This window comes from Anticarsia gemmatalis, chromosome 5 (genome assembly GCF_050436995.1).
Source record: "Anticarsia gemmatalis isolate Benzon Research Colony breed Stoneville strain chromosome 5, ilAntGemm2 primary, whole genome shotgun sequence".
NCBI lineage: Eukaryota > Metazoa > Arthropoda > Insecta > Lepidoptera > Erebidae > Anticarsia > Anticarsia gemmatalis.
In genome coordinates, this window is record NC_134749.1 from 6964638 (window position 1) to 6990284 (window position 25647).

At 33.5% G+C, this 25647-nt stretch overlaps 5 protein-coding genes across 5 annotated transcripts; 2 read left to right on the forward strand and 3 right to left on the reverse strand.

Annotated features, from left to right (window-relative positions):
• Window positions 1-617: 617 nt before the first annotated feature.
• Window positions 618-8823, reverse strand: LOC142973255 (uncharacterized). The gene is made up of 9 exons (XM_076114893.1): window positions 8772-8823; window positions 8230-8475; window positions 7875-7965; window positions 7543-7618; window positions 6973-7241; window positions 4369-4500; window positions 3837-4006; window positions 3417-3537; window positions 618-958 (listed from the first exon to the last, which is right to left on the reverse strand). The coding sequence occupies exons 2-9, from the start codon at window positions 8472-8474 to the stop codon at window positions 797-799; spliced, it is 1266 nt and encodes a 421-aa protein (XP_075971008.1). The 5' UTR covers window position 8475; window positions 8772-8823; the 3' UTR covers window positions 618-796.
• Window positions 8824-10063: 1240 nt separating this feature from the next.
• LOC142972975 (larval cuticle protein 1-like) lies at window positions 10064-11341 on the forward strand. The gene is made up of 3 exons (XM_076114440.1): window positions 10064-10216; window positions 10688-10809; window positions 10962-11341. Exons 1-3 carry the CDS (start codon window positions 10208-10210, stop codon window positions 11182-11184), a joined length of 354 nt encoding a protein of 117 aa, XP_075970555.1. The 5' UTR covers window positions 10064-10207; the 3' UTR covers window positions 11185-11341.
• A 1309-nt stretch (window positions 11342-12650) lies between these two features.
• LOC142972976 (larval cuticle protein 1-like) lies at window positions 12651-13928 on the reverse strand. Its single transcript, XM_076114441.1, has 3 exons — window positions 13776-13928; window positions 13183-13304; window positions 12651-13030 (listed from the first exon to the last, which is right to left on the reverse strand). Exons 1-3 carry the CDS (start codon window positions 13782-13784, stop codon window positions 12808-12810), a joined length of 354 nt encoding a protein of 117 aa, XP_075970556.1. The 5' UTR covers window positions 13785-13928; the 3' UTR covers window positions 12651-12807.
• A 4762-nt stretch (window positions 13929-18690) lies between these two features.
• LOC142972978 (larval cuticle protein 1-like) lies at window positions 18691-19732 on the reverse strand. The gene is made up of 3 exons (XM_076114444.1): window positions 19609-19732; window positions 19417-19535; window positions 18691-19123 (listed from the first exon to the last, which is right to left on the reverse strand). The coding sequence occupies exons 1-3, from the start codon at window positions 19615-19617 to the stop codon at window positions 18907-18909; spliced, it is 345 nt and encodes a 114-aa protein (XP_075970559.1). The 5' UTR covers window positions 19618-19732; the 3' UTR covers window positions 18691-18906.
• Window positions 19733-22719: 2987 nt separating this feature from the next.
• Window positions 22720-24106, forward strand: LOC142972977 (larval cuticle protein 16/17-like). The gene is made up of 3 exons (XM_076114443.1): window positions 22720-22875; window positions 23321-23439; window positions 23639-24106. Exons 1-3 carry the CDS (start codon window positions 22810-22812, stop codon window positions 23853-23855), a joined length of 402 nt encoding a protein of 133 aa, XP_075970558.1. The 5' UTR covers window positions 22720-22809; the 3' UTR covers window positions 23856-24106.
• Window positions 24107-25647: the final 1541 nt, after the last annotated feature.

Genomic DNA, 25647 nt, shown 5'->3' on the forward strand with positions numbered 1-25647 from the left:
GACCGTTTCTCGCACGCTAAACATGCGTGCATGCAATTGCAAGGTACTATTAGCTTTGACATGTTGAAAGCATAATCACTGTTTATTATAAGGCCAACCTTGTCAATGAACAAATAAATATTTAATCTCTCAAGATGAGAAAAAAATATTGGATCACGATAAACGGTTTTTAATTGAGGGTTTAACTAGTACCTTCTGATACTACATTTGCTATTTTGAAATTTATTCAAGGTAGTGGCGACCTATTTATGTATTTTTTAGTTAAACGATTAATGATAATCTCGTTATATACACTTAGACTAGGTAAATGTTGAACAATTCATATTTTATCTTAAACTAATAATCGTTACCCATCAACCTACATATTCACAAAAACCAAACGCCAAATTGAATTTAGCAACGTATTATTTTTCGAATTCAAGTGTTAAGGTTACGCTAAATTGAGATTACTCTGATAAAAGTCAAATTCGCTTGACGTTTTTAAATAATATTTTTTAGGTTTTGTTCAAAAATCTCATATTATTGTTACGAAAATAACGAATCCTTATTTTATGCTTAAAAACTGGTTTCGATAGAAATACCAATAAAACGAGAAACACTTAACATAAAACCATAATATATTATGCAAAAAATTTACAAAATTATCACTAACTTAACCACTTATCAACAGATACGTTACGTAACAACATTTTTTTTACATTTTTTCCTTTTGTGATAACACAAAAATGCGCATTTAACCTATGACTGAGCTGTAATTGTTTAAGTGTATGGGATTCCTCTAATTTTGCGTTGTTTCTTAGTTCCTCGCGTACTCTCTCGTGTCCGGGTTGGGAGGAGGCAGCGTGGCGAGGTAGTCTAGGGAGGTCTGGATTTCTGGGGGAATGGGAGGGGGCGTAGGCAAATGAGCACCCTGAGGCTGGAATCCATTCTCATCGGCCAAGTACTGCAACTGGATTACCTGTATAAACAAATAGGCATTAAAAATACCATGTCAGTCAGTTACTCTTAGCTAGATTAGCTAACTCAAGTGATAATTAAAAACAACTAAATAAATTTAAATAAAAACGTTATTAATTCTATGTTTACACGGCACATATTTAAAACGACTTTTTATTACAGTATTTGCTAGCAGATGCTGTCATCGGATTATTCTATTAATAGTTTACTTTATAGTTCCTCAACGACAAAATGTTTTTTGACGTTATGTAGTATGTTCTTTTGACTACCGAGGCCTTTGACAATGTTTGTGTAATGTCACACCCGGAATAACCTTTCGTGGCAAGGAAAATATAATTACCATCATCACACTACTAGATTTTGTCATACAACAACGCAACATATAAAGATCAATAAACATACAAAATTATTCATTATTTATAAATCGTATAGTTTTTGATACTACCGGTACAATTAATAATTTTACCTTTTAAGCATGACACAGCAAGACGATACCAAACAATATGTAGATGACCGACATTGAAGGTTGACAAAACCAACTAAAAATACAACTAAACGAGTAATTTTAACATCAAATAATAATTTGTCAACGTCTTTTTTAAATATGCGGAAGTTTTATTTGTGTATAATTAACAAAATATAATTACTTTTTGAAAATGAGGCCCAGTTTTACCTCATTTCCCTTTTTAAGAAAATTTTTATAACTCGTTTTATGTTTATATGAATATATTATTGTTAGCTTTTGATGCATAATACATTTTTATCTAATAGTGCATCGCTCTACATGTAATTATAAATTCATTGTAGAGTCACCTAGTTTAGTTTGTTACGTAAAAACTGCATTTAGTTGCAGATTCTAAATTCTGCCATCTAGCGGGAACTAGGGACAACTACAACTAAGCAACAAGAGTACAGTTGCAAGCTAACGTGAATGTTGCTCTGTTAGTTTAGACAGGCAACCACTTTAAATTGAGGAATGAATCCTATGAATATTATTGCTGTGAATATTTGTGATGTTTGTTACTTTTTCACTCAAACATTTCTGCATAGATTTAGAAGACAATGGACGCATAGATTTTTTATTACCAGGGGGTCTATCACGTATCTCAGATGACAACTGAAAGACACTATGCTAAACATAGTATTCTCCCTTAGATTAAAATGATTAACAAGTTACGTCAAAGCAGCAATGTACTGAATAGTGACCATCAATTCTACACTAGTTGTCAACTGAGATATGTATTGATTTATGATTGACACATACAGACTACTTCATAACTCGTGAAAGCAAATATGAGATATTCTACTTACTAGAAGAATATAAACGGCTCTATTACTGAACGAAATTACTTTAACGACGTGTATTTTAAACCAAGCAAAGTGAGCAATAGTCATTTAAATTAATGTTTAGTATCAATATGTTTGATTTAACAGCCATAACGAATGATACAGTAATAAAATAATGTAAACGAGCTTCTTGTGAATGAACAGATTGTAGATTAATGCACATATGTATATGTATGAGAATTCACCTAGTTCCGTTTTGTTAATTTATAAAATGGGATAGTAAATATAAAAAGTAATGTGTTTTATATGTTATATTAGCCCAATGTAAAGTACAGTGGACTTAAAGCTTAGCCCACATTCAGGCTGGAGACTCTTGTCCAGCAGTGGGACAGAAATTGGTAAATTTGAATTCTGTTGGTTATAATGTCTTAAAAGCTTCATACGAAATTATTAACTTTTTGATTCTTTAGAAATTCTTATAGAACCTAAAAAATCCAGAAAGAAGCTGGCATGATTTCAAGTTATTTTTCGTATCGAAATTTTACGTTTTAAGATGTAATGTATTTAAATTTTTAAATATGATATAGCCAAAATTTAAATATTTTGTATAAACTAAAAACTAATATTTAGCCAAAAATAACAAATATTATTCTTATTCCAGCTATTTGTTTCGAACAATGATAAGTTGATCGTCCACTCACACAGTCAATGACGACATTTAATTTACACACGTCTGCGGCTTCTTTTTTAATGAGATAAGCCCGGCTAGGCATTTATCTATTAATCTAATGTCGCGACGATTTTGAGAAACAAACGTAACGACATATTGGAAATATAGCCAAGCCCGGGGAACTATTTATAGAACGCTCAGATAAGGTTTCTTCTGGGAATCAAACTAACGAACACCGATCATGATGGCGCGGTCACCTGAACTATTAAGCCACGGCGGTCCCCGTTACGAGTATATATTGAATTAATTATCTTAAGTAAATTTTTGCGTTATTCTAATATTTCTAAACCAAAGCTATATCTGGTTTTACCCTCACAGTCATCTCTTGAAATATTAGACTTCCTTTATAAATTATTTTAGCACTTATACTGTTCCCCGATTAATATAGCTTAAATGCTGTACAAGAAATACTACCGTATTTTATAGAGTTTAATGAGTGTACCTGTCCATCGGGCGCTGTGTATTGGTACTGTCCCTGAGCAGTCTGCGCCTCCTGCTCCGGTATACCCTGGTTCTTCACATAGCCTTGTTCTTCTGCCGAAATACCGTTGCCAGTCTCGTAACTGAAAGTATACATGAAACATATTTATAGTTGTTCATGCAACATATTATAAAAATGTGTAATTTTAATATGCTTGTATATGTACTTCTAAAATTATTTAATTCCTATTGTTATGACCAGTATTCTTCTAATAATATAATTAAATGCTTTATCCTAATAATATTTGTATGCTGAATAAGATTAAAATTGTCGATCTGGGTCATAAACTTTAATTACTCTTTAAGTAAATTATTATCAGTACAAAAGAGTTCAACGCGCAATGCACGTAGTAAATATGCTACACATGTAATATTTAGTTACCTCCACTTGTAAGATCCATCAGGATTCAGAACTTGTTCCTGTCTTATGATGGGTATTGGTTCTGTGGTGTACTGTGGCTGTTGCTGCTGTTGATATAACACCTGCTGCTGGAACGGCTGGAAACTGCTGACGTCAGCTAACGCTGCACCGACCGCGAACACCAAGAAAATCTGGAGAAATATTTAAAAAAATATAAATACTTAGTACTAAAACTCTGTTTCATAATAATACTCTTATATTAGTAGTGCAAAATAATTAACTCGAGCTGAAGTGTTCTGTACAAACGTTTTCTAATCGGCATATACGTAACATTTATTTTGTTTTAACTAACTATATGATGAATACAAGTAATATTTTTGGGGAGGACACTTTTTAAAAATCTAAACAAAAATTAAACACTTTTTTAAATTTTCAGTAAAGCTTATCAAAGAATATATGGCAGTACCAGAACAAAGAAATTCGTTTGTTTATTTTGAATTGAATTGATAAGCTAACTTACAAACCAAAATAAAACTTGAAAACAACAACTTACAAGACACTTCATGATGAGCCAAGTGCAAGTACAGTGCAAGTTGAATACAAAGGCAATGTAATGATGCATTTTGGATCCACCCCCAGTATTTATACCCAAAACTTTTGTCGCAATTACGCATCGCAGCGGATTCTGTATATATTTTATGATCATGTGTACACTGAAGGACAGGCGTCCCTTATGAGATGCAACGACGCGAATAAGAACTCAATCCCTTTATTAATAAGGCACAAGTGTCATCTTGAGCAATGCAAATGAAAAGTAATGACCGATGCGTGAAATTTTAATTCATTAATTATAATTTCGTACCTGTGACCAATAATTGAGGTACTTATGTTAAACCGTTGTTACACTGATGATATTTAATGGAAATGCAAAGCCAGTGACTAGACCAGTTTTAGTTAAAATAGGTGCATGTATAGAAATGTTGTGTAATTCTGATCAACTCAGTTATTAGATATATGTATTTATTGTGACAGGCATGTATCGATTTCATTAAGATTTGTTTATATTTAGTTTATTTGTATTTTAATCAGTAATTAGTCATTTTTCTTATAAGATGTCTTTTGAAACACAAATTCTCTCACGCAATATTTGTAATGGCTCCTCACTTCTGGGCAAAAGGTTTCGCCATTAACTTCCAGCCAGTTCCAGACATTTCACTTGTTGTCTTAGAGAATGGATTTTAATTGGAATCAGGATATTTTTAATGTTTTGGTCCTTGATAGAGTATTTTTTTATTTGCTAGAAAGATAAAAAAATACTTAATTGATGAATTGCTTTGTTATTTATTATCTGTAATCGATATATCAGAAAATTATTTCAGAAGAACGGAATATCTTGATTAGAAAAATATGGACGTATCAATCTTTATTTTTTTTAGGCACACTTTAGGCAAGTTTTGTATTAACGTTACATTTTCGTTTGTATAACCCGATCATTGAATCACTTATTAAATATTCCTCCGTAACAAACCTTAGAGATTCTACAGTTTCTATAAAATATATTATGCTGCAATACAATAAAAGTAAACGATATAATAATATTACGTATGTCGTCGACGTAAGTTAACCTCAACTCGTAGTCACATCAGCGCAGGCGGATCTCAAAAACCAGTCGAGAACTTACTCTTGTGACATACTTCAACAAGGTTTAAGGGAAAAAACCGGCCAAGAACAAACTCATCTTGATAATTTAATATTCCTTATCACATATTATAACTAATTACCGCAAACTGTTCCCAAAGCTCCGCATTAATTACTTCTCGTTACAAGTTAATAATGAAGTCAGACTAACAAATTGCAAAAAGCTTCTTATTATATTTTTTTTATCTGATTAGCAATATTTAAACTTGGTATTCTTTTTTTACTGTTACGCAACAAAAAAATTAATGGCATCACTTCATAGTATGTAAAAATATATATGGAATTCTTAAAACGGACCTCTAAAAATATAGTGTTGCTCATCTTCGAGTACGAAACTATACGAAACAATAATAAACATTATCAATCGACTTTCTTGTTCGGTATTTTATTAACTTGACCGAGACTTGCAAACGTTTTTGCTGCTTTGGTAAATAGTCACTGAGGTCGGCTCGTTGATATTTCTCTTTGAATTTTAAAACTTTCTGTCATCAGATAGGATATGAAGTTAAAAGAAAGTCTCTGGAACTACAAATAGAATTACCTTTAATGAGTCTGTCCTTATCAAAGTGTGATTGTGACCCAAGATGAGGTCAGAGGAGTATGAAATAAACTCGTGTTTCACCATTAACAACCAACCAACTGAAAAAATAATAAGTTTCTTTGGGGTCTAGTGTTCTTCGTGATTTTCGTCTCACACAAGATAATTCTGCTGAGATCCACTTTTCTTTTCTACAAAGTATAAAATAAACGTGGACAGTTGCAGAATTGGTTGAGAGGTATAAGTTACCAGATTGTAAAATACAAAATTGATCACCACCCCACATATTGTTGCATTCATACTCGTGCTTCTGTCAGTATTATAACAAGAAACATGAGAATTAAAATACTTACTGTGTATGTGTACACGAAAGTGTACGTGTAGGTATTTCGGTGAAATCTTGATGTTTTTATAGTCTCCATGTTTCTACAGATTCCTGATATAATCTTGCTATGGCTTTCGATACTTTTAATGATGCGTCTATTATTACTAGTATTAATAATCATTATTATCATTTAATTTTAGCGAAAATAGTAAGTTTATGTTTATGTAAGAGACAGCATGTAGTATATCTTTCTGTGTTTATTTCAGAAAAGCTTTTTTTGTTTTTGTTTAGCTTCGTGATGATTCTAGCTTTATGCCTAATTCAGCCAATTACACACTATTAAATAAAATATATCGTAAAATATTTTAAAGTCGTATTTTTTCGACTGCTAAGCAACCATCTTGAAACAAAAGTTCAAGAAAAGCTTTTTGGATAAGTCAAATAAAGTTATGCATACTCAAGCAACAGATGATAAATAAAACAGTCTATTTATATCACAGAGTTTATTTTCGTTACATACACACGTATACATCATATTTTCCGAGTCTTGTAAAGGTAAAATTGTCATAAAAGTCATTTGTCAATCGTTTCTAAGCGGGTACATGTTTAGCCTCTAGAGGTTTTTTGGGTGTTATTTGGTAGGGGTTAAAGTTATTATAAATGGGGTTGAACCTTGCAGAGTCGTAAGGGTATCTGGGGTCGTAGTGACGTCCATTGCCATCTTGGCCGTAATAATGATTACGGTTGAGAAAAGGGTTATGACGGTTAAATGCTGGATTGAAAATTTGTTTGTTGTTGTCTTTATCGAATGGTGGGATTGCCGCTTTTCCATTAGCCGGAATATGCACACCAGTGGGACGAAATCCTGTAAAAAGAAATGTTGTTATACCTATTTCTTTTTTACGAGCTGACTGGTGCAACTTCGCTTGCGTCACATAAGAGAGAATGGGTCAAAAATTTACTCGTATCCGCTCCTATTGGTCGTAGCGTGATGTTATATAGCCTTTCTCGATAAATAGACTATTCAATACAAAAAGATTTTTTCAATTCGACCCAGTTGTTCCTGAGATTAGCGCGTTCAAACAAACAATCTTTAGCTTTATAATATTAGTTTAGATAACATTTTGACATTAACGATTGAAATTAAGTTTAAGTATAAAAGTTACCATTTTCATCGGCGACGTAGCTCACTTCGACAGGTGTACCGTCGGGTGAGATATAGGCATAGCTTCCCTGCACCACCTATAGTATAACAGATATATTAAACACTTGTTCCTTTATTATTTAATTAATTCAATCGATTATATTAACGCAGTACAAAACTGAGCGTCCACCACCAGCTAACATAAGCTCGCACAGCTGAGCCAGTCTTCATCTTTGTGCATCGTAGTACGGTTTAACTGATATAGAAAAAGCAGGAACAGAATAAATCGACACATATCAACAATATAGCCTTATTTATTTGAACGTAGTGTATAGAAAAATGAACAAGTATTACCTGCGTCCCTTGCGGATTGCCAGCATTATCTATGAAAGCGTCCTTTAGATAACCACTTTCTTGAGCTTGCTTTCCGTCAGCAGTCGAAAAACTGAAATTGTGTATTAAAGTACATATTTAAGTATATTATGTGCTTTTTATTAAAACTAAAATAGTCAGATTTGAATTTAAATGACACCATGTAGTAAGCACCAACAAACAAAAACTTATTTTAATCAAACAAACATAAAAAAACACAGACGACTTTTAAGTACTCTATGTTTTTTATGTTTGTTTGTCCCTCTGTTTTAAAGTTAGTTAAAAATCTTACATTAAAACACTGTTTGAAGTACACACATTATTTTTCAATACATACCTAAACGCGTAGTTCCCGTCCAAGCCGTGCTCACTAGAGTACGACAGGATGGGTACTGCACCAGTTCCAGCATAGTTGTAGTAGGGGTTTTTGAACCCAGGTCCTAAAGGCCTAGGGGTAGGACCGAAAGGAAAGTGTGGTGGCACCGGCCCTATTGGTGCAACTGGTGGTTCAACAGGTAACGGAAACGGAAAGGCACTGCACAGTGTGCTATATAGCACTATAGATCCAATGATGCGATACATTCTGAAATGTCATAAGCACTTATATTAAAACACATACTTCCCTTCCTAAGCCTTTTCTTTCAGTTCTTTTTAAATGTCACTAATGATGCTTGTATGTTGAGTCTTCCAATTACTCATTATAGTCACCAAATCGAGTACAGATAATGACCGTAAAAGACGATCGTCGATCAGTCTTAGTTAAAAAGATTTATTTTTTTACATTCATCAGTTTAAAAAGATACTAAATACCGCACTTTTTATACAGACAAATACGTGAGATGATTTAAAATAAGTGAATTCATGTTACAGTTAGTTTACCTCAACAATAGCTAAATGCGACTGCTCAGGTATACAAAGTGTTACTGTTAGCGTGGGACCTGCATATTCCATTTATAGGCACCAGGGTAACATTGTACTGATATTTTTTGTTATGCCATCGCTCAAACGTGAGTGTTACGCACGTCTCATTTGCCCACCGACCGTTATTAACCGAGATGCAGCTGCAAGGAATCCACCAAAGCTCAACACGAACATGATGTTTGAAATCATTTAGTAATTTGAAACCAAAATTATAGTAAATGTTACAGGGCACCTTAAGACATCTACTCAATTATCTACGTTGCAGAAATAACGGCTGGGTGGCCTATTAGAAACATCGTACGAGTATTTAAGTCGTGTACGAAATGAGTAAAACTAACAGTTATTTGTGTGCAACCATTGTTATCTAGTCACTTTTGCTGCAACTTGATGTTAACTAGGTATAGGTATAATGGTATTCATGGTTGAACGGTTCGGACTAAACTTGTTGCTTTACTTCTAGTGCAGTGGTAGTCGCAGTTAGTAATATTAACATCATAGTAATTATAACTCAATATAAATAACTCAACAGGACTTTGTCTTTACTTATGTCTCTTCAATGTAATAATCTGATTTAAAGGAATCAAGAAAAAACTTATAAGGAATAGGAGGATAATAGGATATATACTATCAAAGTCTCTTAAATTATGTACCTAACATATTAATATTAAGGTCTGAATTAATAGCCTGTGACCCTCCACCGAATTATTAGTATTTTTACTTTCGACTTAGTATCTATATACCTATATTTGTATATAATGAGTTAGCCTTTTTGTCTATAACTTAATTATTTTGTTACACTACAGCTGCAGTCATTACTGCGAAACATGCCCAAAATCTCGTTTCATCTACGCTTCACAAAAGATACCGATCTCAGTATCAATTAATTCACATGCTTACATCAAAGTTAATTAACTAATTACGTACGTAGCAGATTTTCTTACAATATAACGCGTACCTTAATTGGATAGTTGAGTAGGTTAACGAAAAATTAATAAACTTGTACTCGTCAAAGGTTCTTCTAAAAAGCTCGGGCTATGTACATATTTTTTCGTAAATAATGTTCAACCATGATAACCAGTGTGAATGTGAAAATTTAAAAAAACAATAATAAAAATAGAAAAAAAAAACAATATGTGACAATAAATTACTACAAAGCAGATAAAATTTCAATATTGCCTACTTAACTATACACTGTCTATCCACATTGTATCTCTAATTATTTATTTACTAAATTAACGCAGTTCTTATGCTACGTATAGGCCAGAGTGATTTTTGTCGGACCTGTTTCGTTACAAATATGAATTACAAATGTAAAATTGTGTGTTTACTGATATAAAAGGCGAGACAATAATCGTTTTAGTATCAGTTGCTAATCAGCCATAGCAAATACAAACATGAAATCGGTACGTTTAAATAATTATACTATTATTGTATTCTTTATCGCGGCCAGTTTCTGTTGAACTAACCATTGAGGAACATATTTATGATGATTGAGAGTGTACACTATAATACAGACGTACAGTCTTAATTTCATCACTGTCATATTTTGTTGGCACTAAAGACCGACACGAGCAGTGAGAAGCTGCAAGCAAGATGTGCTTTTGGACACACGAGAGTCTGTGATTCCATCCTTCTATCTGTCACTGAGATATTTGGTCGCCTGTATAGATCAACGGTCTGACTGGATTGTTAAAGTGATAGAAGTGAGAGTGTCCATTAAGCACTCACTTGGCTATTATAAACAAACTCCTGCGAAGCCAACTTGACTGTTTTAACAAACATTGTTGTTGTCTTTCATTTAAAAAACAATCATTGCAATAGTGAAAACATGTCTTCTGCAAAAAAGTATATCTTATTATAATTGTCTTGTTTAGATCATCCTTGTCGCCTTCGCCGTTGCGGCTATCGCAGTAGCGGCTCCCGTGTCAGATGAGGCGCCTAAAGTTGAGGTGGTTGAATATAAGAATGAACAATCCGAGGAAGGATACTCGTTCGGGTACAAATAATGATACCTATTATTAAACTTTGTCTGAGGACATTTCATTTGCAAATTTGATTTTACAGTGTTTTACCGTGTTTATTTATTCGTGCATCTGAATTTTCCGCTGCAGCTGATGAATTGCTTAATCACCTAACTTTTGTCCACAGTTTTTTAACCAGCGACGGAGTGAACAGAAAAGAAACTGGTAAAGTAGAAGAAGTCTTAAACGAAGAGAACAAACCCCAGAAAGTAGTTGTTGTACGCGGATCCTACACCTACCTCAACTCAGATGGCCAGACTGAAACTATCACTTACGTCGCCGACGAAACCGGCTTCCACGCTGAGGGACCCGCCATCCCCGTCGCCCCTTCAGCTGAAGGCAGCAGATAAACTTACTTTAGTCAATTACCAAAATACAGATTATTGACGCAATGTTTTCTACCAGAATGTTAGTCATGCTTGATATATTTAGATGTTAATTGGCGATCGTCAGCAAACTATGTATTACTGTTAAGATGTTAATAAATAAGTCTCACGTGAAGATTTAGTTATGTTCTTTGATTTACTCTTATAACTGTTCCATAGCTCAATGCACTTTAAATATCCTGACAATTTCATTGGTCTCGAGAATACGTCATATTTAATAGTAAGTCTTGAAGGAACTTCAACAAGTTCGGACTCCAATGTAACAGATGTTCTTTTTTCCTTTATAGACCAGGGTTCAAAAATCTAAATTCTATATAAATTATTGGATGATAAAATCTATTAGCTGTTCTGTACGAAACGTCTTCAACGTTGTTATACTTTTATGAATGTCTCCTAAGTTCAGATACTGTTATATTTGTTTGTTTTAGACTTACTTAAATCATCATCCGGTTTGCCCACACGTGAGCTTGCCACGTACAATTGACCATGAGAAAAACATGCATTTTCTAGATTGAGGCCACAAATAGTCAAGGATTGGATAACCATCGTTTCCCGTAATGGTCTTTGCAGACAATTTTCGTGGATACCTTTTGGAACACTTGCCGTCGACCGTGCACGGTGATTGGCGGTTGATAGTGCCACACGGTCCATGAATCATATTCGTGATTCGTGTAGGTCTAGATCGGTTTCAGGAGCAGGAATCTCTGCACATTTGATGTCATCTATTTGATCTGACCGAATTCTTTCTACTAACCAAATTAGAATGTGAGCATGCGGTAGGCCTCGTTTTTGCCATTTGCATGAATACATCCAGCATCATAATTTCTAGTAAGGTTTTTTTTTAATAAAACATGCAACATACCGGTGGCGGGACCAATAATGGCAATTAGATCTTCTAGTACCTACGCGGTATTTTTAATAATAATAATAATCCTATGAATGAATTAATCCGAATGTATCCCAAGCTGACAAGTGTCTGAAGTGCTTATTTTTTTTCTGACATGTGTTTATTATTATTCTTTTTTAATTTTTATTCTCATTCAGTGTGTTCTCATCATCATTCATCATAATAAAATACTTTAATATTTGTTTTGTGTCAATAAATAATTTTCACAAATTAATGTCTAAAACAAACAAATATAACAGTATCTGAACTAAGGAGACATTCATAAAAGTATAACGACGTTGAAGACGTTTCGTACAAAACAGCTAATAGATTTTATCATCCAATAATATATAGAATTTAGATTTTTGAACCCTGGTCTATAAAGGAAAAAAGAACATCTGTTACATTGGAGTCCGAACTAGTTGAAGTTCCTTCAAGACTTACTATTAAATATGACGTATTCTTCGAGACCAATGAAATTGTCAGGATATTTAAAGTGCATTGAGCTATGGAACAGTTATAAGAGTAAATCAAAGAACATAACTAAATCTTCACGTGAGACTTATTTATTAACATCTTAACAGTAATACATAGTTTGCTGACGATCGCCAATTAACATCTAAATATATCAAGCATGACTAACATTCTGGTAGAAAACATTGCGTCAATAATCTGTATTTTGGTAATTGACTAAAGTAAGTTTATCTGCTGCCTTCAGCTGAAGGGGCGACGGGGATGGCGGGTCCCTCAGCGTGGAAGCCGGTTTCGTCGGCGACGTAAGTGATAGTTTCAGTCTGGCCATCTGAGTTGAGGTAGGTGTAGGATCCGCGTACAACAACTACTTTCTGGGGTTTGTTCTCTTCGTTTAAGACTTCTTCTACTTTACCAGTTTCTTTTCTGTTCACTCCGTCGCTGGTTAAAAAACTGTGGACAAAAGTTAGGTGATTAAGCAATTCATCAGCTGCAGCGGAAAATTCAGATGCACGAATAAATAAACACGGTAAAACACTGTAAAATCAAATTTGCAAATGAAATGTCCTCAGACAAAGTTTAATAATAGGTATCATTATTTGTACCCGAACGAGTATCCTTCCTCGGATTGTTCATTCTTATATTCAACCACCTCAACTTTAGGCGCCTCATCTGACACGGGAGCCGCTACTGCGATAGCCGCAACGGCGAAGGCGACAAGGATGATCTAAACAAGACAATTATAATAAGATATACTTTTTTGCAGAAGACATGTTTTCACTATTGCAATGATTGTTTTTTAGAAGAAAGACAACAACAATGTTTGTTAAAACAGTCAAGTTGGCTTCGCAGGAGTTTGTTTATAATAGCCAAGTGAGTGCTTAATGGACACTCTCACTTCTATCACTTTAATAATCCAGTCAGACCGTTGATCTATACAGGCGACCAAATATCTCAGTGACAGATAGGAGGATGGAATCACAGACTCGCGTGTGTCCAAAAGCACATCTTGCTTGCAGCTTCTCACTGCTCGTGTCGGTCTTTAGTGCCAACAAAATATGACAGTGATGAAATTAAGACTGTACGTCTGTATTATAGTGTACACTCTCAATCATCATAAATATGTTCCTCAATGGTTAGTTCAACAGAAACTGGCCGCGATAAAAAATACAATAATAGTATAATTATTTAAACGTACCGATTTCATGTTTGTATTTGCTATGGCTGATTAGCAACTGATACTAAAACGATTATTGTCTCGCCTTTTATATCAGTAAACACACAATTTTACATTTGTAATTCATATTTGTAACGAAACAGGTCCGACAAAAATCACTCTGGCCTATACGTAGCATAAGAACTGCGTTAATTTAGTAAATAAATAATTAGAGATATTATGTGGATAGACAGCGTATAGTTAAGTAGGCAATATTTAAATTTAATCTGCTTTGTAGTAATTTATCATCGCATATTGTTTTTTTCTTCCTATTTTTATTTTTGTATATATTTTTTCACATTCACACTGGATAATGTGGTTAAACATTATTTACGAAATAAAAACCTTTTACTAGTACAAGTTTAATGATATAATGTATGATGAATGATATGCACGAAGCATAGCTCAAAATACTCGTTTTCATAAAACCTATACTAAACTCCTGTACCAAAAGTCGTAATTAGCTTTTGCACGGGGCTCCACCCACTTGAACTTTGTGTAGTTGTAGTTGTAAAATGTAGACAATCATATTAAGAATATCATTGATAATACGTTATTACAAAATACTTTATAATAAATATGCACGTCTTTTTGCATGAATCAGTGAATACATGATTTTGGGGACATTTTCATGTCAGTCCTCTGTGGCGTGTCGGTGTATGTCACAGACGCACAAAGGTCGAATACAAAGTCCAGGTAGCGTCAAAAAGTTATTCCTGAAGTTTCTGTAAACAATTTCTCAGTGATTAGTAGAGAAGTAGAGGTTGCGGACCTCCGTACCTCGGAAAGCACATAAAGTTGATCCGCATTCAAAATGAAATGTTTTTTCTAACATTTCCAAATAAATTAGGTATTTGTCTTTCTCATTCATCAATTCTAAGTAGTTGGCGTAACGGCACGTGGTAATAGTAACGCAAGGACGTTTCATATGTTTGTTGATTTCACTTGTATATAGAGATATTGAATTATACAAACACAGTTACGTTCGTCAAGTATTTCCTAATTCTATTTGACCTCTAGTTTATCAAACTAAAGACAATTGTGAATAGCGTACTATATTCCTCCGTGACGATTAATTATATATTTGCTTTATTTATGATATTATATGATATGACAATAACATAAAATCTTTCTTGAACAAGCATGAGCTCATCATTTACCGTTGGTTCATATTTACATACATGTAGGACCAAAGGACGTCACTTGATACAATCCTTATGAACAATATATATTAAATGGTTCATATTTCAAGATACATAATTATGCTAAAGTAGACGTAGAGAAGTTTATTTGTTCTTACACCTGACCAAAATACAAAGAATGTCGTTTTCCACAAGGTGTTTGAATGAAAATCCGATTAACGATTTTTTTTTATTAATACTTTTATTTTTCTATCTATAACATTAATATTATTTTGTATCATTGTATCATGTTCATCAAAGCCTAAATTAGTTTAGCTAAAAGGTAACACGACATTTATTGACTGTTAGGCGGTACAAGGTTTGCCGGGTCCGCTAGTAATCTGGGGGCACGGAAGTGCCCCCGCAAGTCGAGCAAAAAAAAAGCGGCACGGCCGTAACATCCTTTTCTCGAAGCAATTCGGGCTATTTTTCACACCCCTATAATTTCGTTGTGGATAAAACTAGAAGCCTGGATTTTCAGCAACTAATAAGTCATTGTAGAAACACGGTATATTTAAAATTTCAGTCAATTTGAACCAGTAGTTTAAGAATGACAACTTGTTAAAATTTTGAATTTTGTCACTCACTGATTCACTGACTCACTGACTCACTGACTCACCGATCATCAAAAGTCTAAGGTACTTCTAGCAGACTTAGAAGCTTAAAATTTAGAATACAAATAGGGTTTAGTGTTTTAATCATGGAAAAAATTTAATATTTTCTGATTTCGGTCCAGTTTTCTAAATACACCAACTGCAACAATAACTTTGTAATCCCATATAAATGTATAAGATTACAAGGTTACATTTGCCGTTAATGAATTATTATTACTGTAGAAAACAAAATAAATAGGTGTAAATAGGTACCTACTATATGAGGCATAACGGGAGGGGATATAGGGTGGGTAAGGGTGTTTAGCCCATGAAACTGAACAACATTCCCATAGGAAAATATGTTGAATTATGAAAAAAAAACGTCTTTCCATACAAATTGGACTTATGTTCGCTTTACAAAAAGAAGTGAGATGCCATCAAAAACATTCTGTAAAAACCTCAAGTCTCGCCGTAAAAAGTTGAGAGATCAATATAATACCAAGTCGATTAATCTATTTAGTCTCTACTTAAAGGACCTTCTGTCTTAAGTTATTACGTATGTTATTATCATGCCAATTTAAAAAAAATACCTTTACAACAAATAGATCGACTTGGTCATCGCAAGAAAACACAAATTCGCCATTAACATTTCAGGAGCATTAACTAATCAAATCATGCGATGGCCAGGTCGGTCTATTTGTTTTAGAGGTATTTTTTTTAAATTGGCATGATAATAACATACGTAATAACTTAAGACAGAAGGTCCTTTAAGTAGAGACTAAATAGATTAATCGACTTGGTATTATATTGATCTCTCAACTTTTTACGGCGAGACTTGAGGTTTTTACAGAATGTTTTTGATGGCATAAATAATTCCGACAATGGATCATTGATGTTCAAAATTCTGAATTTCGAATACTCTCCGCTAACCACCAATCTTACATACAAGGCTCTCGACTAAGGTGTTCGTCGTGTTGGACTATAGCATAGAATATTACCATGGAAATTAGCAAATGTTTGAATCGGAAAATAGCTTGCCTGGAAAATCATATTTGTCAATTTGTCATAATATTATTATCTTACGCCAGAACAAAACTCATATAAACGTTCATAATTAACTCAATTACAAATACCTTAATTAAGACATGCGTAACAATGTTCTAAAAAGTTGCTACGTACGTAATTAGTTACTTAATTTCGATGTAAGCATGTGAATTAATTGACACTGAGATCGGTATCTTTTGTGAAGAGTAGTTGAAACAAGAACTTTGGCATGTTTGATAGTAATGATTGCAGCTGTAGCTTTCATTTCTTTATAATATCTCATAACAGTAAGTCTACATTACAATATTTTATATCTATTAATTAGACCAAAAAAAAATGTTTTTGGTTTACATTTTCACATAGTTATGTCTGACACGCCTAGTGAAGTGGTCCAATGCTTTAATTCTGAATTGCAATATTGTTATTCTCTTTCAGTCGTTTCCCTCATTGCCTAGGATAGTGTCTCCTCTGACACCGATAGTAATTTGCCTCCATCGGTCCCGTTTCGTTGCTTGATGTAGGGCAACACTAAAATGGGATACAACCATCACATGGGACTTTTGCCGATAAAAAAACACCCAGAGTCTTTTTCTAAACAATTTCCTGTTCTCTTATATCGTATCTTTGTTCGATTTGTTATGTTTCTGACTTGCCAAATTTTACCTAGATATTTGTGCCAAATATTGTTATTAATTTACATTAAATCCGTGAAAAGACTTTCAAATATTTATAGGAGCACTTTTGTATGAGACCGCGCGGACGTCCGCTTTACGCAGTTTCAGGCTTTAGTCTGTTGTATTAGTTTGTGTAAAAAAGGGATAATATACATATTCTTGTAATAAATACATAAATGTGTCGTTTTATTTCATTAAAATTAGTTATTTAATTGTTTTCTTGCTTTTGCACTAATCGGTGTTTGATACTACTGGATATAAGACAGTAAAAGGCTCAATAAACAATTTTATAGTTAAATATTTTACAGAGTGAATGAATGAATTTATGGCAATTCTAATTCCTTTCAATGGCAATTCTGTTGTATTTCCGCTACTTGCCTAACGAAATCGTTGGTCATATTTATTATACAAATTTCCAGTAATTTTTCAAAAAAGATTTTTAAATTATAATGAGGAAGAGGAGAAATTAAATAAAAAAAGAAAAGAAAAATATAATACGATCTACATATTTTAATAATTTATAATATTATATACAAGGAAAAATAAAAATAAAACTGACAGAAATAAGGCTAGAAGTAGATAGATAATAATCTAATAGTGATGAATTCAAATTACAACTTCCGAAAAAAATGGGGTTAGGCGAGTGGTAATCCAGTCTCCATCCGATTGATACAAGTTATACGCCGTTTGAAAGGACAGCTACTTCAATGATACGAGTACCTCCTGTATTTTGGTTGTGGCAGAAAAAATCTAGCAGGCCGCGTAGAGTATGAACAAAACATATTAAATTAGCCATAAACAAAATAAATTAAATTAGTGAAGTAAAAATATCGCAGAAATTCTGTCCGGATGTTCATTAAAGGAGCAAGGTTTTAAACCATTTTTACCATTTTTTAGGTCATATTTGGGTTACCTAAACCTTAGTTTTAAGAATAGAAAAACTTGATAGAAACTTCCAAACTACTGGCAGTAAAGTATCATCACGTTTTTCTTCATAAATAAAATTTTAAATTACATTAATTGTTCATGCATCAATTTGAAAAGTCATTCTTTTGAAGCCGTTTAGATTCAAACCGTCAGCGTGGGAGGTGATTTACACCACTCAGCTGTCACTTTTAGGAAGTACTGTCTGCATGTAAGTAATTATTGTAAATGTAAAAAGCTTTTGGTAGCAAATGACTAAAACCCGAATTCTCAAGGCGTCCGTAATTGAGTAACCACTCAATTACGGACAATTGTCGGTGTGGTGCTCGTCATTGCAAAATTTTAAAAGGACGAACATAATCATAAATAATATCTCCAAAATAATAACAAATTATGACGATCTCTTGAAAGTTGGCTTGACAGTAAAATATGCGGTTCCATTTCTGATGGCTGAGTACAAGGGAAAATAACTTCAACTGGATGTTGGGAAAAATACTAATTTATTTTTAATTTAACATCTAAATCACATTAGAAAAACATATAGGGTGACTAGCACCAAAGGTTCTGGACATTGTGTCATGGTCCTTTGAATTATTCCTTACAATATCTACTTAAGTCTTGGATCACAGTAGAATGAACATTCGTCAAATCTAAGATGTTAAAGATTTAACATAGTTCGAAGATGGCTGTCGACAGTTTATCTCCTGGCAACTGGTGCTTTAGGGATGGATGCTCCCTCAGCGTGGAAGCCGGTCTCATCAGCGTAGTAGTTGATAGTTTCAGGCTGTCCCTCGTTGTTAATGTAGGTGTAGCTTCCGCGAACAACCACTACGTTCTGGGGTTTGTTGTCCTCGTCAAGGACTTCCTTAAGTTCACCATTCTCTTGGCGGGAAATGCCCTTTGCAGTTTCAAAACTGTGGATACAATTATAAATTATTGTATAGCCTTAGTACCTATTATTTCCTGGTTTAATTCGTTAGCAATAAGTAAAATACATGTACGAAGAAACGAGACATATTCATCATGTCCCTTTTTAGTGTAGTAGTTATATAAGAAAATACGAGTATATGAAAAAAAATAGAAATTTTAAAAGTCGATTAGTTTAAGTTAATGCTTCAATAAGATAATAAAAATATAGACATTTTCTTCTCCTTTAAAAAATCCTGTAAATAACTACTGCATTTATTTTACGAGAAAAAATACATACTTGTAGTCGTAGCCTCCGTCTTGTTTTTTGACAAAGTCAGAACTAATGATTTTTTCTGGCTCTTCTACAGCAGGAGCGGCGATGGCAACAGCCACAAGGGCGAGGGCGACGAATACAATCTGGACCACATAAAATTATTGTTAACATTTTTTTTACGACAAGTAAAGATTTATTGTATTTTTATGAACGTACCGATTTCATTTTTGGTTGATTCGAAGTCAGATCAGCAACTGATACTGGATCGATCACCGCGTTATCTTTTATACATTTTATTGGCTCTTAGACAAAATGTCAAATAGCATAGACAGCGATGTCGCGATAGCATTACCACAGAATAATATTTGCACATTTAAAAGTCAATGATGATAACCAACGAATTTAATTATGACTGATTATGAACTCTTCTGAATATAAGCATACTAGCTGACCCGCGCAACTTCGCTTGCGTCCAATAAAAGAAAATGAGTGAAATTTTTCCCCGTTTTTGTAACATTAATTACTGGTACTCTGCTCCTTTTGGTCATAGCGTGATGATATATAGCCTATGTCCTTTCTCGGGTATCAAAATATCTCCATACCAAATTTCATGCAAATTGGTTCAGTAGTTTAGGCGTGATTGAGTAGCAGACAGACAGACAGACAGACAGACAGAGTTACTTTCGCATTTATAATATTAGTATAGATTACGAACGAAACATCAACTGTGCACGTAATTACGTAGGGTATCCCGAGTAAGAAATGTCACCGGAAAAAAAATAAGGAACCTTGGGCAGTCAATGCGTCCATAAGTAAAATTGATTAAAACAACTATATTTATACATTAATCAAATCGTCCTTATCTATTAAATTTATATTGTCCTAAAATCAAATCACTACTTTAATGTTTTATTATTTACCTGCGTACTATCCGATAATTATTATTTATTTATTACTATAATGATAACAATTATAAGTACGCCTAATTCCTTATTGCCGAGGTAAGGGCTGAGATCTAAGTCTAAAGTAGAAGACTCACAAAATTTTATGTTATGTCACAAAGGTTTCATAAACTAGAATACTATTGCAAAAAAATTATAAAACAGAGATTAGTCAATAGGTTGTTGTCCAATATATTTTTATTAGACTTATAAAAGCTACAAATTAATTCAGAATACACAAAAGATGAAATAGAAATGTCATTCTAAACTGACACAGAACGATCTAATTTATTTATATCAAAGGCATATTGGAAGTATATTTATCTATTTTTTAATAAAATACATGCGTACTTTTACGTTTATGGTAAGTAATGAGATGTTGGAAATACACCTTATTTTCCAACAGGAGTGAGGGTGCCACAGCTCTATGGACTGGTATTCTTAGCATCAATATAACACATGCAGGATCGTATTTTGTTTTGATGCTCTCGCATCTCGAGGTGCCCTAACTTCCGGGTACTCCTTATGTCTTGATTGGAACACGTATTTATTCCGGCGACCGACCAAGATCCGAATGCTATATAGCTTCATAACCTCAAGAGTCTCGTAAATTTTGAATTTTAGTCGGGTGCTATTTTATGTATTGCTTACAAGATCAAGGTTGGGTAAAGTGGTATTAGTTAATCTATTTGGAGTAACTTTACATAGTTGTATTAGCCTTGAACGTAATAATCTTCTGATGACACATAAATAAACATCAAATATACTCATAGGTAAATTAGTCTACTTTATCATAATTATGTTTCTTGAAATTTGAACCATTTAATATATATTGTTCATAAGGTAATATTGTATCAAGTGACGTCCTTTGGTCCTACATGTATGTAAATATGAACCAACGGTAAATGATGAGCTCATGCTTATTAAAAAAAAAACATTTTATATAGTTGTCATATCATATATAATATCATAAATAAAGCAAATATATAATTAATCATCACGGAAGAATATAGTACGCTATTCACAATTGTCTTTAGTTTGACAAACTAGAGGTCAAATAGAATTAGGAAATACTCGACGGGCGTAACTGTGTTTGTATAATTCAATATCTCTATATACAAGTGAAATCAACAAACATATGAAACGTCCTTGCGTTACTATTACCACGTGCCGTTACACCAACTACTTAGAATTGATGAATGAGAAAGACAAATAGCTAATTTATTAGGAAATGTTAGAAAAAACATTTCATTTTACACTAAGTAGTCCTTAATTTTCACCTCCGGCCGATATTTGAATGCGGATCAACTTTATGTGCTTTCCAAGGTACGGAGGTCCGCAACCTCTACTTCTCTACTAATCACTGAGAAATTGTTTACAGAAACTTTGAATAACTTTTTGACGCTACCTGGGCTTTGTATTCGACCTTTGTGCGTCTGTGACATACACCGACACGCCACAGAGGACTGACATGAAAATGTCCCCAAAATCATGTATTCACTGATTCATGCAAAAAGACGTGCATATTTATTATAAAGTATTTTGTAATAACGTATTATCAATGATATTCTTAATATGATTGTCTACATTTTACAACTACAACTATACAAAGTTCAAGTGGGTGGAGCCCCGTGCAAAAGCTAATTACGACTTTTGGTACAGGAGTTTAGTATAGGTTTTATGAAAACGAGTATTTTGAGCTATGTTTCGTGCGCATTTTTAGACAGTTAAGCGCGTCGGATGTTATTATAAAATTACATAAATTAACAAAATTCCCGTCAACGATTCATTAATCAACCTATCTAGCTTTAGATTACTTACTTTAGTCTAGTTAAGACTAGGTCAGTAATTTAGTCGAATTTGTGTTATTTTATGTGCCTACTAAATAGTACCCATTGATAAAAAAAAGGCCAATTAGTACATCTTGACAACCTCTTTGTTGTAAAAACACCTTAAGCTGCTAAAATACTCGGTATTCGACTAAATTATTAGGCACATGCAAAGTAAACTAAGAACTAGTAACTAATAATGCTGTAATTCTGCCCGCTTCATCTACTTCAAATTATTTCCCAAAGTTAAAGTATCCTTTATGCGTTTATCCAGTTTATTTACTATATTTGTCAAAAGCGTAATCAAAATGCGTCCTGTATTTTTTGCGTGAAAGAGTAACGAACACACATCCACAAACATTTAAGAACTTAACTTACTTTACTTAATCTCTTACTCTATTTTACTTCAGTTATAATATGACTAATAATAGGCTTTTCAGCATAAATAAATACAGAGAGAAGTAACAAATTCTTCGACTATAAAATTATAATAAGTTATTCTAATATATACATCGCTTCTTGATGTTGAGCCTCATTTGAGTACCAGTTTTTTTTTAATAGGCATTTCCATTATCAACAACTAAATCCAGATAAACAACATTAAAATTGCCCATAACTATACACTTTGGAGACATATATAAAAGGTTATGTCAATGTTAGTAAAGCATCAGTCGGTAACCAGCTGTCTAACAAACCTAACAAAAATGAAATTGGTGAGTTCAGAAACTATTGTCATTAATTATTGTAAATAAAATAAAAATAATATTAAATGTTCACCTGCTAAAATAATTGAAGATAAGATTATTTCATGAGTATTTAAATCTTTATGTAATAGCTCGGGCAAGAGACTATGCTATAGGTCAAAATATTGTTTGTCAAAGGATAATTACTGGAATTATCCTTTGAAATCACGATATAAATTTCAAAGGCTTATGTGGTAACTGTTTGTTACTTTGTGAACAACTTTCACGTAACATTCACCGAGACTTACTGAATGTGTAATGGAAAAAGTTCACAAACAAACAATATTTTTATCTTTTACCAACAGGTGTCGGTAAAATCATACCGACGGTATTGAAAACTTTTTACTTTTTTTAAGTTGTTTTTATCAAGCTAGGAAACGATTAACTTTATTAATAAATTACTTTTGTTGGACAGATCATCGTTGTTGCTCTCGCCCTCGTGGCTGTCGCCGTCGCTGCTCCCTCGGTACCTGAGCCGGTGCAGATCCTCCGGTCTAGCGTTGACCAGAAACCTGATGGTGGCTACGTATTTGGGTAATATTTACATTCTATAAACATTAGTCTGCTAGGGGAAAACGAAATAAGGGTGTCAACATAAACGAGGAGACAACTTAAAATTGAGTACCTTCCACAAATTTAAATTCACCTTATTTTTTTAAACAGAAAGTGTAATATTACTATTTTGTGGGTACATTTCAGGTATCGTTAAACTAAATAATGAATTTAATTACAGTTTCGAGACTGAAGATGGTGTCAGCCGTGATGAAACTGGTGATCTGAAGGAGGGAGTTGACGAGGAGAAGAAACCTTACAAGGTAGTTGTCGTCCGCGGCTCTTACAGCTACACCGACCCCGAGGGCAAGCTACAGACCATCACTTACCTTGCCGATGAGAACGGTTACCAAGCTCAAGGAGACGCCATCCCCGTGGCTCCCGTCGCACGTAGATAAACTACCAACGATAACTAGTTAACGAGCGATTAACTACTAACTGACCCGTCTAACTATCCATTATAGATAGTTAATTGGCTTCTACTTTTGACTTTGTTTTTGTTTTAAGAATGAAAGTTACCACAATTCAAGGGCGTACGGGTAGGCATCACCGTACTATTTACTAATTGCTCTTAAAGACTCGATGCTTACTGCCATATAAAGTTTTTTGTTGAATAATTAGTTATGTAAATAAATTTTACCTAAGTATATTTTTGTTTTCTTATTATACGTATACCAATTATAGTGTGAATCTCTATCTCCCAGGTCTCCGCACTCAGCACATAAATTACCAACGCTAACTTGTTAACGGTCTACAAAGTCGTATAATACAAAGTTTAAAAAAATAAAAAAACCTAACACATTAAATTCACACTGCTGAGAAACGGTCGCCTCCCGTAATGAGGAAGGGGTTAGGCCTTGAGTCCACCACGCTTGTCACGAGTGGGTTGGGGACTTTGTATACATTCAAGATCGGTTCTAAAGAACTCTCAAACATGCAAAGTTGCATCAGGATATTGTCCTTTCCCATTGGAACAAGTGACAATAAATTTAACACATATAACTTCGAAAAGTCATTGGTGTGCTGTCGCGGGTTCGAACCAGCAACCACTTGCGTGGGAGATATCAATTTATGCCACTCAGCTATCATTGTTCTTTACTACAAAGTATGAATAGAAAAATTGCGATAGGACTTTGTTCGAATCAATTTAGTGGCTTATGCTCGAAAGTGTAACAGACAGACAGATATATAGATAAACAATAAGCGTCCCCTGATGCTAAAACACTAACAATGCTTACCTCATTACGTGTTCGATGTCGCGCTCTGAGTATATGCAGCGCCGCAGACACCGGCGAATCAAAATATCTCTTTTATTACTAATACTATACTAATCCTTCGATTCGATAACCATAGGTGAATATTAGTGTAGGATTTCGTTTAAAGCGTCTTCGTGTTTTTTTATGTCCGTTTCCTGATCCGAAGGTACCTCCTGAATTTCCAGGGAATTCGGGTCAGCCGTTCTTGAATTACGAATAGTGTAGCTGACATGTTTTTTTTTTTAAATAAGTATACGTAAACAAAAAGTTTTATGCTTTTAGCTACATTAATGAAAAATCCTCCATGTTCTATAGTTCCCTATCTTAACGACTTTTTCCTAAAAATACTGAAACACGTTTCATTTTAAATAAAAGACCTAAATTTAATATTAACACTTCTAGGTCTAATAATAAACGACCCCTCATTTAAACTTTCCTCCCTTATTTAAATCTCTCACGGGACTTTCAGAATACAATGAAACTACATTTTATTTAAATAAAAACTAATTAAAACTAACAAATAATAATTTAAAAAAATCTGCTTTAAAAATTACGAACATCCATTCAAACTTTCATCTCCCATTTTACCCCTTAGAGTACAATATTTCTAAATCGTTCCTCAGAGGGTGCATACATCAAAAAAGGCAATTCCGTATATCAGGCTCTTCGTAATCGACATGTAATTTTACATGTAAAGATCAGATATGTATATTATAGTACATGTATAATTAGGGCGTTTAACCTGGCATTCTTGGCAAGAACATCGAGACGAACTGTTAAAATTATTCTATTGTCATCGGTCCTTGACAGATATTGAGGTTTAAATAATGTAAAATTCAATATTTAAAGATTTTTTAAAACTTTTTTATTACATGCATAGATACATACTTTCTTCAAATTCGGTAAAAAAAATATCTATATAATAATATGTAAA

What these genes read in the sequence shown, in the direction of transcription:
- LOC142973255 (XM_076114893.1), bottom strand. Translation starts at nt 8,474, where the DNA reads ATGTATCGCATCATTGGATCTATAGTGCTATATAGCACACTGTGCAGT. An exon ending in GATGGATCTTACAAGTGGAG is followed by an intron (nt 3,538 to 3,836) that starts GTAACTAAATAT and finishes GTATACTTTCAG; the next exon opens with TTACGAGACTGGCAACGGTA. An exon ending in ACACAGCGCCCGATGGACAG is followed by an intron (nt 959 to 3,416) that starts GTACACTCATTA and finishes TTGTTTATACAG; the next exon opens with GTAATCCAGTTGCAGTACTT.
- LOC142972975 (XM_076114440.1), top strand. An exon ending in GAGGAAGGATACTCGTTCGG is followed by an intron (nt 10,810 to 10,961) that starts GTACAAATAATG and finishes TTTTGTCCACAG; the next exon opens with TTTTTTAACCAGCGACGGAG.
- LOC142972976 (XM_076114441.1), bottom strand. An exon ending in GAGGAAGGATACTCGTTCGG is followed by an intron (nt 13,031 to 13,182) that starts GTACAAATAATG and finishes TTTTGTCCACAG; the next exon opens with TTTTTTAACCAGCGACGGAG.
- LOC142972978 (XM_076114444.1), bottom strand. An exon ending in GACGGAGGCTACGACTACAA is followed by an intron (nt 19,124 to 19,416) that starts GTATGTATTTTT and finishes TTGTATCCACAG; the next exon opens with TTTTGAAACTGCAAAGGGCA.
- LOC142972977 (XM_076114443.1), top strand. Translation starts at nt 22,810, where the DNA reads ATGTCAATGTTAGTAAAGCATCAGTCGGTAACCAGCTGTCTAACAAAC. An exon ending in ACCTAACAAAAATGAAATTG is followed by an intron (nt 22,876 to 23,320) that starts GTGAGTTCAGAA and finishes TTTGTTGGACAG; the next exon opens with ATCATCGTTGTTGCTCTCGC. An exon ending in GATGGTGGCTACGTATTTGG is followed by an intron (nt 23,440 to 23,638) that starts GTAATATTTACA and finishes ATTTAATTACAG; the next exon opens with TTTCGAGACTGAAGATGGTG.